Raw genomic sequence first — 14,167 nt, forward strand, 5'->3', positions numbered from 1 at the left:
AGGCAGGGTAGGATAGATATGGGTCTGTTGCAGTTTGGGTCTAGAGCGTCTCCCCCTTTGAAGAGGGGGATGACCGTGGCAGCTTTCCAATCTTTGGGGATCTCAGACGATACGAAAGAGAGGTTGAACAGGCTAGTAATAGGGGTTGCAACAATTTCGGCTGATAATTTTAGAATGAGAGGGTCCAGATTGTCTAGCCCGGCTGATTTGTAGGGGTCCAGATTTTGCAGCTCTTTCAGAACTTTGGCTATCGGGATTTGGAGAAATGGGGAGGCTTGGGCAAGTTGCTGTGGGGGTTGCAGGGCTGTTAAACAGGGTAGGGGTAGCCAGGTGGAAAGCATGGCCAGTCGTAGAAAATGCTTATTGAAATTCTCATTTATCGTGGATTTATCGGTGGTGACAGTGTTTCCTAGCCTCAGTGCAGTGGGCAGCTGGGAGGAGGTGCTCTTATTCTCCATGGACTTTACAGTGTCACATAACTTTTTGGAGATTGTGCTACAGGATGCATTAGGCCTACTAACCAAATGGTGAGCACACTTCAATCGAGTGTCATATAGCACACTATCCCTGCCCTTCTCTGATATGGGCCTGAGCAGGTTATATGACTGGTTACATTCTGACTCTTTAAATCAAAGGATTTACACCTGATAGCATTCAGTTTAGTCACACTTGCATGAGTGAACGTCTATGTCCTACAAAATCCCTGTTGTGTTAAAATCCCCTTGGCCTCCCACCAGCAGGCAGGACCCAGCCGTTACTGTCTCTTTTTCTCCTCTTCCCCAGAGCTTACTGGAGCCCTTCTCCAAACTGCTGAGCTTTGTCATGCAGTATGGAGTGTTCAGCCTCTCTTACCTGGTGGAGCTGTGTGGCCTCTGTTACAAAGCCTTCAACAAGGTAGATATGTATAGTTTAGCTTACATTTGCTAGCATATTTGTTTATGTTTGTTTGTAAAAAGTAAAACTGTTAGCATTGCAATGATCTCATGTGAAATAGAGGTTGACCGATTAATCGGTATGGCCGATTAATTAGGGCCGATTTCAATTTACATAACAATTGGAAATCGGTATATATTTTTTTACACCTTTATTTAACTAGGCAAGTCAGTTAAGAACACATTCTTATTTTCACTGACGGCCTAGGAACAGTGGGTTAACTGCCTTTTTCAGGGGCAGAACGATAGATTTTTACCTTGTCAGCTCGGGGATTCAATCTTGCAACCTTACAGTTAACTAGTCCAACGCTCTAACCACCTGCCTTACATTGCACTCCACGAGGAGCCTGCCTGTTACGCGAATGCAGTAAGAAGCCAAGGTAAGTTGCTAGCTAGCATTAAACTTATCTTATAAAAAACAATCAATCAATCACAATCACTAGTTAACTACACATGGTTGATATTACAAGTTTATCTAGCGTGTCCTACATTGCATATAATCGATGCGCATTCGCGAAAAAGGACTGTCATTGCTCCAACGTGTACCTAACCTTAAACATCAATGCCTTTCTTAAAATCAATACACAAGTATATATTTTTAAACCTGCATATTTAGTTAATATTGCCCGCTAACATGAATTTATTTTAACTAGGGAAATGGTGTCACTTCTCTTGCAACAGAGTCAGTGTATATGCAGCAGTTTGGGCCGCCTGGCTCGTTGCGAACTGTGTGAAGAATATTTCTTCCTAACAAAGACAGCCAACTTCGCTAAACGGGGGATGATTTAACAAAAAACGCATTTGCGAAAAAAGCACAATCGTTGCATGACTGGCGACCTGGCCAAGATAAAGCAAAGCAGTTCGACACATACAACGACAGAGTTAGACATGGAGTAAAACAAACATACAGTCAATAATACAGTAGAAACAAGTCTATATACGATGTGAGCAAATGAGGTGAGATAAGGGAGGTAAAGGAAAAAAAGGCCATAGTGGCAAAGTAAATACAATATAGCAAGTAAAACACTGGAATGGTAGATTTGAAGTGGAAGAATGTGCAAAGTATAAATAAAAATAATGGGGTGCAAAGGAGCAAAATAAATAAAGAAATAAAATAAAATGAATACAGTAGGGAAAGAGGTAGTTGTTTGGGCTAAATTATAGGTGGGCTATGTACAGGTGCAGTAATCTGTGAGCTGCTAAATAAATCCAGGTTAGCAGGCAATATTAACCAGGTGAAATTGTGTCACTTTTATTGCGTTCATTGCACGCAGAGTCAGGGTATATGCAACAGTTTGGGCCGCCTGGCTCGTTGCGAACTAATTTGCCAGAATTTTACGTAATTATGACATAACATTGAAGGTTGTACAATGTAACAGGAATATTTAGACTTATGGATGCCACCCGTTAGATAAAATACGGAACGGTTCCGTATTTCACTGAAATAATAAATGTTTGATTTTTGAGATGATTGTCTCCGGATTCGACCTAAGGCTCGTATTTTTGTGTGTTACTATGTTATAATTTAGTCTATGATTTGATAGAGCAGTCTGACTGAGCGGTGGTAGGCAGCAGCAGGCTCGTAAGCATTCATTCAAACAGCACTTTCGTTCGTTTGCCAGCATCTCTTCGCTGTGATTCAAGCATTGCGCTGTTTATGACTTCAAGCCTATCAACTCCAGAGATTAGGCTGGTGTAACCAATGTGAAATGGCTAGCTACAGTGCCTTGCGAAAGTATTTGGCCCCCTTGAACTTTGCAACCTTTTGCCACTTTTCAGGCTTCAAACATAAAGATATAAAACTGTATTTTTTTGTGAAGAATTAACAACAAGTGGGACACAATCATGAAGTGGAACGACATTTATTGGATATTTCAAACTTTTTTAACAAATCAAAAACTGAAAAATTGGGCGTGCAAAATTATTCAGCCCCTTTACTTTCAGTGCAGCAAACTCTCTCCAGAAGTTCAATGAGGATCTCTGAATGATCCAATGTTGACCTAAATGACTAATGATGATAAATACAATCCACCTGTGTGTAATCAAGTCTCCGTATAAATGCACCTGCACTGTGATAGTCTCAGAGGTCCGTTAAAAGCGCAGAGAGCATCATGAAGAACAAGGAACACACCAGGCAAGTCCGAGATACTGTTGTGAAGAAGTTTGAAGCCGGATTTGGATACAAAAAGATTTCCCAAGCTTTAAACATCCCAAGGAGCACTGTGCAAGCGATAATATTGAAATGGAAGGAGTATCAGACCACTGCAAATCTACCAAGACCTGGCTGTCCCTCTAAACTTTCAGCTCATACAAGGAGAAGACTGATCAGAGATGCAGCCAAGAGGCCCATGATCACTCTGGATGAACTGCAGAGATCTACAGCTGAGGTGGGAGACTCTGTCCATAGGACAACAATCAGTCGTATATTGCACAAATCTGGCCTTTATGGAAGAGTGGCATGAAGAAAGCCATTTCTTAAAGATATACATAAAAAGTGTCGTTTAAAGTTTGCCACAAGCCACCTGGGAGACACACCAAACATGTGGAAGAAGGTGCTCTGGTCAGATGAAACCAAAATTGAACTTTTTGGCAACAATGCAAAACGTTATGTTTGGCGTAAAAGCAACACAGCTGAACACCCTGAACACACCATCCCCACTGTCAAACATGGTGGTGGCAGCATCATGGTTTGGGCCTGCTTTTCTTCAGCAGGGACAGGGAAGATGGTTAAAATTGATGGGAAGATGGATGGAGCCAAATACAGGACCATTCTGGAAGAAAACCTGATGGAGTCTGCAAAAGACCTGAGACTGGGACGGAGATTTGTCTTCCAACAAGACAATGATCCAAAACATAAAGCAAAATCTACAATGGAATTGTCATGTATTGTCATATTATGTCTTGTTCCTGTTCTTTCTCTTCACTTCGTCTCCCTCTGCTGGTCGTATTAGGTTACCTTCTCTTCCTCTCCTTCTCCCAGCTGTTCCTCATCTTCTCTAAACTACCTCGTTCACCCTTTTCCCACCTGTTCCTTTTTCCCTCTGATTAGGTCTCTATTTCTCTCTCTGTTCCTGCTGCTGTCTTTGTCAGATTCTCGTTTGAGTTTCTCATGCCAGAACCAAACTATCGTCTCGTTTGCTTCACCCTTGTCCCGTCCTGTCGGAATCTGCCTGTTCATCTGATGCTACGCGTGATCAGGTACCTCTGTCCTCTACGACCCGCGCCTACCCAGAGAGATCAGCAGTCTGTCGCCGCTAACCCAGCTATTCTCCTCTGCTGCTAAGAAGGGGACTCTAACCCAGCTATTCTCCTCTGCTGCTAGAAGGGGGACTCTTCTGTAAATATCAGAAGGACTTTATGATTCATTTATCGCCCTCTCTGCGGGTTGTCTATTTTGCCATTATATACATCTGTGTTTTGACATTAAAGGACTCTGTTTTTGTTAAACCGCTTTCGGGTCCTCACTCACGTGCATAGCAGGAATGGTTCAAAAATAAACATATCCAGGTGTTAGAATGGCCAAGTCAAAGTCCAGACCTGAATCCAATCGAGAATCTGTGGAAAGAACTGAAAACTGCTGTTCACAAATGCTCTCCATCCAACCTCACTGAGCTCGCGCTGTTTTGCAAGGAGGAATGGGAAAAAATTTCAGTCTCTCGATGTGCAAAACTGATAGAGACATACCCCAAGCGACTTACAGCTGTAATCGCAGCAAAAGGTGGCGCTACAAAGTATTAACTTAAGGGGGCTGAATAATTTTGCACGCCCAATTTTTCAGTTTTTGATTTGTTAAAAAAGTTTGAAATATCCAATAAATGTCGTTCCACTTCATGATTGTGTCCCACTTGTTGTTGATTCCTCACAAAAAAATACAGTTTTATATCTTTATGTTTGAAGCCTGAAATGTGGCAAAAGGTCGCAAAGTTCAAGGGGGCCGAATACTTTCGCAAGGCACTGTAGTTAGCGGGGTGCGTGCTAATAGCGTTTCAAACGTCACTCGCTTTGAGACTTGGAGTAGTTGTTCCCCTTGCTCTGCATGGGCCGTGATTTTGTTGAGCGATGGGTAATGCTGCTTCGAGGGTGGCTGTTGTCGATGTGTTCCTGGTTCGAGCCCAGGTAGAGGCGAGGAGAGGGACGGAAGCTATACTGTTACACTGGCAATACTAAAGTGCCTATAAGAACATCCAATAGTCAAAGGTATATGAAATACAAATGGTATAGAGAGAAATAGTCCTATAATTCCTATAATAACCTCAACCTAAAACTTCTTACCTGGGAATATTGAAGACTCATGTTGAAAGGAACCACCAGCTTTCATATGTTCTCATGTTCTGAGCAAAGAACTTAAACGTTAGCTTTCTTACATGGCACATATTGCACTTTTACTTTCTTCTCCAACACTTTGTTTTTGCATTATTTAAACCAAATTGAACATGTTTCATTATTTATTTGAGGCTAAATTGATTTCTTTGATGTATTATATTAAGTTAAAATAAGTGTTCATTCAGTATTGTTGTAATTGTCATTATTACAACAAAAGAAATTAAATTGTCCGATTAATTGGTATCGGCTTTTTTTGGTCCTCCAATATTCGGTATCAGTATTGGCATTGAAAAATCATAATCGGTCAACCTCTAATGTGAAAGGCCCAATTTGAAAAGGGATACGGAAATATGACTTTGTCCCGCATTGTTAAACATGAATCCATGTCTGCAGGCCTCTGTATATTGTAGTTCTTGGTGACAATACTTATCCCCAGCCACTCCTGCTAGACAGGAAGGTGGCTGTGTGTCACAGATAGTTAAGTAAACAATCAGCCAGTATTGATTTACATCGTTAGTTGAGGCTCTGGGCTGAGGATGTATGAGGGCAAGCCTCCCTCCGTTAGAGCTGTGTCCTGGGCTGTCTCCTGCTGCAGGACAGATGGATCCTTACCACACCACTGCTGTCACAGCACCATGCTTTATGTCTCCAGCTCTATTGATTTCCTCCAGCCTGGTTAATCCCCGCTATATAACATCCGTTTCTCAAAACACGAGTCAATATGACTGATTACGTCTATTTAAATGTTTCCTGTGCAGTTAGTCTTATGAGGTGAGCTGTCTCAAACACACGTTTAAGGAGGATTTTTCAGTGCTTGGGTTATTGTAGATGTACGGATGTTTGGGAAGTTATGTTTATCACTACTGCACTACGCATAGAACATTTGAACAAATATGACCCCAAATCAACTATACTCAATATATTTTGGTTTCATGCTGATGAGAAGGGAATGATTTCTTTGGTTGAAAAGAGAGAGAGATGTAGCAGGGCTTTGTATTGAGGGCAGTGGCTCTCCAGGCTGACAGCCTCATCTGAACTGGGACCCTGGGAGAGCGGAGATCTGGACTGGGTGCCATGCTAATCAGATCCTCTGTCTCTATTCAGACCACAGACAACCTTTATTCTCCAGTACACATACACACAGGCAGCTCTGGAGAGGGAGAGAGAAACAGTACACAGCCCTGAAATATTAAATAAGACAGCTTAGAGAAAACATCCACCAGGCAAACCTTTTTCCCCAGTATGCCTATCTCACTTGGTTCCTCTAAAATCATTCCAACATTTGTACACAGTTATCTTCTATATTCTCTTTCCACTATCCTCATTTGTCCTCATCCTGAGCTATTTTGTGTATTCACAGGAGAGAGATAAGTTCTATATGTCCCGTATTGTGGTGATGGAGCTTCTGCAGGCTCTGAAGTTCAAGTCTCCTCTACCCGATACTAACCTGCTACTGCTGGTCCAGGTAAAAGTAGTACAATCAGAACTACTTGTGGAAAAGATTTCAACCCAAAAGTACCAAAGATAACTTTACAAATGTCTTTATGTTAACTATGTGTGGATGTTGTCAGTTTGTTTGTTCAGATATTGGTACGAGGCTAGCAGAGTCTACTATTCTCTCAAAGCACATGATCTCATCACTTCCAGGGGTAAGACAGTATATAATACAGTACATTGGTTATCTGTGTTCCTTTATGATGACCTATTGAAATAAACATATGGGTTGTTTGATTGTTGCGCTATTCTCTCTGTCTTTCTCAGTGCACGACAGCAGCAATGGAATGCATGAGGCAATACATCAGTGAGCTTCTAGACTTCATAGCGGATATGCACACACTGACCAAACTGAAAGTGAGTTTCCTCCTTACTCTGCCTTAACTCATGTAAGATGGGTGGATAAGTCTCATCTCTAACCATCGTGTCATGTGGAGGGTCCTGAGTTTCTCCTGGTCAAGTGATCAGGGGAAACGCAGGGCCGTAGTCATGTGATCATGTGACTCTGTCCAGAACCATATGAAAGCGTGTTGTCAGCCGCTGCACGAGGACACGTTTGGAGGAAACCTGAAAGTGGGCCTGGCACAGGTGGCTGCCATGGAGATCAGCAAAGGCAATCACCGTGACAATAAGGCAGTGATCCGTTATCTTCCCTGGCTCTACCATCCCCCGTCCACCATGCAGCAGGGGTGAGAGGCAACAACAGTCACAGCACTGATGTTACTTTCAGTGATCTCACTGTCTGTAATCATGAAGATATTCTATTACCAGAATTACTTTTATCAGGCATTAGAATGAATGGTGACTCTAATAACACTGTAATGTTTGCTCAACAAGCGTTTAACCTTTGTCTCCTCCTCAGACCTAAGGAGTTCATCGAGTGTGTGTCCCACATCCGCCAGCTGTCCTGGCTGCTCCTGGGCTCCCTGACCCACTATGCCCTGTACCAGGGCTCCACCTCCTGTATGCCCATCCCCCTGGACGCTGGCTCACACATCGCTGACCACCTCATCATCATCCTCATCGGCTTCCCTGAGCAATCCAAGGTCAGGAAAATGTCTAAGTGCTATATGCATAAATGTTGAAGAAACTGCTACGGAAACCTATGAAGATTTCACATGAAAACCAAAGTGTCACTGACCTCTCTCTTCCTCGCCACCTCTGTCTGCAGACGTCAGTGCTGCACATGTGCTCCCTGTTCCATGCCTTCATGTTTGCCCAGCTGTGGACCATCTACTGTGAGCAGGCGGCGGCCGCCTCGGCCCTGCAAAACCAGAACCAGACAGAGTTCTCTTCCAATGCCATACTGACGGGCCTGGAGTTCTGGAGCCGCGTCACACCCAGCATCTTGCAGCTCATGGCCCATAACAAAGTGGTAAGGAAGATCCACATGCTTATCTCTCCATCAGCTTCAAGAGGGGGTGGACTGGAAAGACGATGTGCTTGGAGACGTGCAACAGTTAAATGTGAACTACTCCTCTGACTGTTGTCGTGAATGTGACAGAGGAATTGGTTAAATCACCAACATATCGTTGTTATGTCTGACAGGACATTGCTGTTTTGTAAGACTGAGATTCAATCTGATCGCGCTTTATCCACAATGCAGGTTTTAAAGGAAATGTTCCTGCGTTCACAGAGACCATATTCTCAGTCAATGCTGGCTCTATTGGAAATCATCTTTAAATGGTGCATTGTTCAAATCTGCGGTCGGATAGCATCCCGGCCTGAGACTGCTTTTCTACCATACATTTTGTTTCATATTTGGGGGGGGGGGGGGGTAATCATAAATCAAGTTATGATCCCTTGCAGTAATAAAAATGTGTTCTCTTCAACTTTCCAAGATGGTGGAGATGGTGTGTCTACATGTCATTAGCTTGATGGAGGCTCTACAAGAATGCAACTCAACCATCTTCGTGAAGGTACATTTTTCCCAAACACTTGATTTTACACTTCATGTTGCTTTCTATTTCAACAAAAAATTCCCCTCTTCTCTCCATCAGTTAATACCTATGTGGTTGCCCATGATTCAATCCAACCTAAAGGTAAGAATTAAATTGCAATTCAAATATGATTTGTATTATGTTCATATATGGATATAGATGCTTGGGTTTTCAGAACATCCAGTGAAAAAACTCCCACTGTCCCATGCAGCATCTGTCTGCAGGGCTCCAGCTGCGACTGCAGGCTATCCAGAACAGGGTGAACCACCAGTGTCTGCAAGGCCAGGCAGCCGGGACCCTGCCCTTTGCCCTGCGCAAGTGGCTGCAGTGCACCCAGTTCAAGATGGCCCAGGTGGAGATCCAGTCATCAGAGGCCGCCTCACAGTTCTACCCTATGTGACCTGCCCACCTCTCACGAGATCCACCAAGACCCAGGCCACCTCAGGACCAGCGTGCATCTGCTTAATGCCTGCCTGCCTGCCTGCCTGACCATTAACACCAGGAAGTTGACTCCTGCATAAATTGATTCTCACCGTCTTAAGACTCTGCTTCTGACGTAGCAACGTCTAAACGTCTAAACTTTGAATATCTATACTACTCTTTTGTGCAATGAGAGGGATAGGTGAGTACAGGTCGGGCAGGTGTGCAGATGCAGTGGGATAACAGTACAGTAAATAACAGTTTAGGTGCCCAACATGCTGTGTGCATCATCAGAGGTCAAACTAGATGGAGAGAATATCTAGCAGCACTGCAGATGACTGGAGTGGATGGATGGAGAAGGCTGTATGCTGAAGCTCAGGCTTGTTTACTTGGTGATACTCATGTTCTATATTGTTATTTTCAGTTGCTTGGTTGCAAGCCTGACAAAATAATAAAAATCAAGCCACATGTTCGAAATATACAGTATGTCTCAGTCTCTTTGTCATCTCTACAGAGAGCAGTTAAAAGTGCACAAAGTGTGATATGATTGTACATCTGCACAGTAACTAAAGTATATATTGAATAAGGTCTGTGGGAAAACTAAATGACTGCTAAAGCCAAAGGCTGTATCGGGAAACACAATGCATATCCTTGCTCAGGACAAACCAATATCAATCACATTTTATTATCAGTAAAGACAATTGGACTTTAGGGCACCTGTCTCACCCTCTACCCAGTTCAGACAGGTTTCCTCTAGCCAACAGAGCCCAGATCGATCTGACACAATATGGGATACTGCAGGAGCACTGTAACTCGATCAGGGTGAAGCCAGACGGCGGAGGTAAACAAGACAAGTGAGTCCGTGTCTACCGCCCCCTGTAGAGCCTAGAACCAGTTACCTCTAGTTTAATGTTGTTTGTCATGATAAATCATTGTTGTGGGATCTAATCACATTATGGAAAGGGCACTTCCCACTGAGCACAGACGTCAACTCAACGACTAATCCACGTTGGTTCCACGTTTCAAATTGAATTGTAAACAACATTGTTTACAGCGGCTGACAACACGCATTGTTTACATTGTAAACAACATTGTTTTTTGATTCAACCAGTGAGTGCCCAGTGGGTTGTCTGGGAATATCACACCACATGATAGTTGGACTAAACATTTAAATCCAAGCTTGGGGCTCTATTAGTTGTTTGACTATCCTTGTGAGGACATTTGGTCCCCACAAAAGGACATTTGGTCCCCACAAAATGACTTATGGTTCCCACAAGGAAAGTAAAACCAAACGCACACACACACACAGAGCAGCAAGGATATGCATGGGCTTTCCCTGATTTTTACTGCTTGAGAGCAAACAGTTCAGCCGTGCAGCTAACAGCCACAGACAAGAGACACACAGAAGCACTCACTGGATTTTTAATAACAAGTATACAGTATACTCATAAAACCAATAGTGTGTCTTCTGATTGGCCATAATCATTCAATAGCACATAAGCAACCTAAAATCTTCTAATTACAGAAATAATCAAATTTATACCACAGTGGCTATATTACTGTAAACAAATAAGGTGATTATTTTCCCATTCAGCCCTGTGAAATACCTTGTATTTTATCTGGGCAAGCCACACAGAGCTTTTTGAGATAGAGAGGCTCCGTGGCCTTCCTGTTCAGGCCTGTCAGATCTTCTTTATTACAGAGCAACCCAGAGTGCCCTGACTGGACAATGCATGAATGTTTAAATTGCCCGGAGTGTCCCATGGCATTATCATCAAGTGGCACATCTAAAGCAGGAAAGGCAGACTACTGTATAGTCTCTCATTCACATTCTTCTGCGGTGCTCTCCCTCCCTCTCTACATGGCTCAGCTTGGACCCTGATGGACTTCTCCCCCTCTGAAGTCTCAAAATAGGGCTACTTAATGTTAGATCCCTTACTTCAAAGGCAGTTATAGTCAATGAACTAATCACTGATCATAATCTTGATGTGATTGGCCTGAATGAAACATGGCTTAAGCCTGATGAACTTATTGTGTTAAATGAGGCCTCACCTCCTTGTTACACTACCGACCCTTTTGAGCTTCTAGTCATGTTAATCTATGCAGCCTACTCAATCACTTTTTATAGATACTGTTTACAGGCCTCCTGGGCCATATACAGCGTTCCTCATTGAGTTCCCTGAATTCCTATTGGACCTTGTAGTCAGATAATATTCTAATTTTTGGTGACTTTAATATTCACATGGAAAAGTCCACAGACCCACTCCAAAAGGCTTTCGGAGCCATCATCGACTCAGTGGGTTATGTCCAACATGTCTCTGGACCTACTCACTGTCACAGTCATACTCTGGACTTAGTTTTGTCACATGGAATAAATGTTGTGGATCTTAAGGCTTTCCCTCATAATCCTGGACTATCGGACCACCATTTTATTACATTTGCAATTGCAACAAATAATCTGCTCAGACCCCAACCAAGGAGCATCAAAAGTCATGCTATAAATTCCCAGACAACACAAAGATTCCTTGATGACCTTCCAGACTCCCTCTGCCTATACCGAATCTTCCATTCCTCTCAATTTAAAAAAAAAAAGCGGTTGCGCAGCAACTCACTGCCTTCCTGAAGACAAACAATGTATTCGAAATGCTTCAGTCTGGTTTTAGACCCCATCATAGCACTGAGACTGCACTTGTTAAGGTGGTAAATTACCTTTTAATGGCATCAGACCAAGGCTCTGCATCTGTCCTCGTGCTCCTAGACCTTAGTACTGCTTTTGATACCATCAATCACTACATTCTTTTGGAGAGATTGGAAACCCAAATTGGTCTACACGGACAAGTTCTTGGCCTGGTTTAGATCTTATCTGTCGGAAAGATATCAGTTTGTTTCTGTGAATGGTTGCTCCTCTGACAAATCAACTGTACATTTCGGTGTTCCTCAAGGTTCCGTTTTAGGACCACTATTGTTTTCACTATATATCTTATGTTCGAAAACATCATGTTAACTTTCACTGCTATGCGGATGACACACAGCTGTACATTTCAATGAAACATGGTGAAGCCCCAAAATTTCCCTCGCTAGAAGCCTGTGTTACAGACATAAGGAAGTGGATGGCTGCAAATGTTCTACTTTTAAACTCGGACAAAACAGAGATGCTTGTTCTAGGTCCCAAGAAACAAAGCGATCTTCTGTTGAATCTGACAATTAATCTTGATGGTTGTACAGTCATCTCAAATACAACTGTGAAGGACCTCGGCGTGACTCTGGACCCTGATCTCTCTTTTGACGAACATATCAAGACTGTTTCAAGGACAGCTTTTTTCCATCTACGTAACATTGCAAAAATCTGAAACTTTCTGTCCAAAAATGATGCAGAAAAATATATCCATGCTTTTGTTACTTCTAGGTTAGACTACTGCAATGCTCTACTTTCCGGCTACCCAGATAAAGCACTAAATAAACTTCAGTTAGTGCTAAATACGGCTGCTAGAATCCTGACTAGAACCAAAAAAGGTATCATATTACTCCAGTGCTAGCCTCCCTACACTGGCTTCCTGTTAAGGCAAGGGCTGATTTCAAGGTTTTACTGCTAACCTACAAAGCATTACATGGGCTTGCTCCTACCTATCTTTCTGATTTGGTCCTGCCGTACATACCTACACGTACGCTACGGACACAAGACGCAGGCCTCCTAATTGTTCCTAGAATTTCTAAGCAAACAGCTGGAGGCAGGGCTTTCTCCTATAGAGCTCCATTTTTATGGAATGGTCTGCCCACCCATGTGAGAGATGCAGTGGGTCATATGATTGAGTGTAGTCTGGCCCAGGAGTGTGAAGGTGAATGGAAAAGCACTGGAACAACGAACCGCCCTTGCTGTCTCTGCCTGGCCGGTTCCCCTCTCTCCACTGGGATTCTCTGCCTCTAACCCTATTACAGGGGCTGAATCACTGGCTTACTGGTGCTCTTTCATGCCGTCCCTAGGAGGAGTGCGTCACTTGAGTGGGTTGAGTCACTGACGTGATCTTCCTGTCTGGGTTGGCGCCCCCCCCTTGGGTTGTGCCATGGTGGAGATCTTTGTGGGCTATACTCGGCCTTGTCTCAGGATGGTAAGTTGGTGGTTGAAGGTATCCCTCTAGTGGTGTGGGGGCTGTGCTTTGGCAAAGTGGGTGGGGTTATATCCTTCCTGTTTGGCCCTGTCCGGGGGTATCATCGGATGGGGCCAAAGTGTCTCCTGACCCCTCCTGTCTCAGCCTCCAGTATTTATGCTGCAGTTGTTTATGTGTCGGGGGGCTAGGGTCAGTTTGTTATATCTGGAGTACTTCTCCTGTCTTATCCGGTGTCCTGTGTGAATTTAAGTATGCTCTCTCTAACTCTCTCTTTCTCTCTTTCTCTCGGTGGACCTGAGCCCTAGGACCATGCCTCAGGACTACCTGGCATGATGACTCCTTGCTGTCCCCAGTCCACCTGGCCGTGCTGCTGCTCCAGTTTCAACTGATCTGCCTGCGGCTATGGAATCCTGACCTGTTCACCGAACGTGCTACCTGTCCCAGACCTGCTGTTTTCAACTCTCTAGAGACAACAGGAGTGGTAGAGATACGCTTAATGATCGGCTATGAAAAGCCAACTGACATTTACTCCTGAGGTGCTGACTTGCTGCACCCTCGACTACTACTGTGATTATTATTATATGACCATGCTGGTCATTTATGAACATTTGAACATCTTGGCCATGTTCTGTTATAATCTCCACCCGGCAGAGCCAGAAGAGGACTGGCCACCCCTCATAGCCTGGTTCCTCGCTAGGTTTCTTCCTAGGTTTTGGCCTTTCTAGGGAGTTTTTCCTAGCCACCGTGCTTCTACACCTGCATTGCTTGTTGTTTGGGGTTTTAGGCTGGGTTTCTGTACAGCACTTTGAGATATTAGCTGATGTACGAAGGGCTATATAAATACATGTGATTTGATTTGATTTGAAGTGGTTGTGCTTCAAATGGTCTCCCTTTTAAAATGTCCTACAGAATGTGCAAGGAGAAAATCCTCAAGAATATTGACCAATTGATT

At 43.5% G+C, this 14,167-nt stretch overlaps 1 protein-coding gene across 1 annotated transcript in view; it reads left to right on the forward strand.

The window, feature by feature from the left end:
• LOC139375184 (protein unc-79 homolog) overlaps window positions 1-9,561 on the forward strand; it is a 50,658-nt gene extending 41,097 nt beyond the window's left edge. The window contains exons 41-50 of the mRNA XM_071116740.1: window positions 784-894; window positions 6,616-6,720; window positions 6,827-6,904; window positions 7,017-7,106; window positions 7,263-7,438; window positions 7,612-7,795; window positions 7,921-8,124; window positions 8,591-8,668; window positions 8,750-8,791; window positions 8,901-9,561. Of these exons, the coding sequence (XP_070972841.1) occupies window positions 784-894; window positions 6,616-6,720; window positions 6,827-6,904; window positions 7,017-7,106; window positions 7,263-7,438; window positions 7,612-7,795; window positions 7,921-8,124; window positions 8,591-8,668; window positions 8,750-8,791; window positions 8,901-9,089 (1,257 nt within the window). The 3' untranslated portion in view covers window positions 9,090-9,561. The remainder of the gene's footprint in view (window positions 1-783; window positions 895-6,615; window positions 6,721-6,826; window positions 6,905-7,016; window positions 7,107-7,262; window positions 7,439-7,611; window positions 7,796-7,920; window positions 8,125-8,590; window positions 8,669-8,749; window positions 8,792-8,900) is intronic.
• Window positions 9,562-14,167: the final 4,606 nt, after the last annotated feature.

Source organism: Oncorhynchus clarkii, chromosome 19 (genome assembly GCF_045791955.1).
Source record: "Oncorhynchus clarkii lewisi isolate Uvic-CL-2024 chromosome 19, UVic_Ocla_1.0, whole genome shotgun sequence".
NCBI classification, from domain to species: domain Eukaryota; kingdom Metazoa; phylum Chordata; class Actinopteri; order Salmoniformes; family Salmonidae; genus Oncorhynchus; species Oncorhynchus clarkii.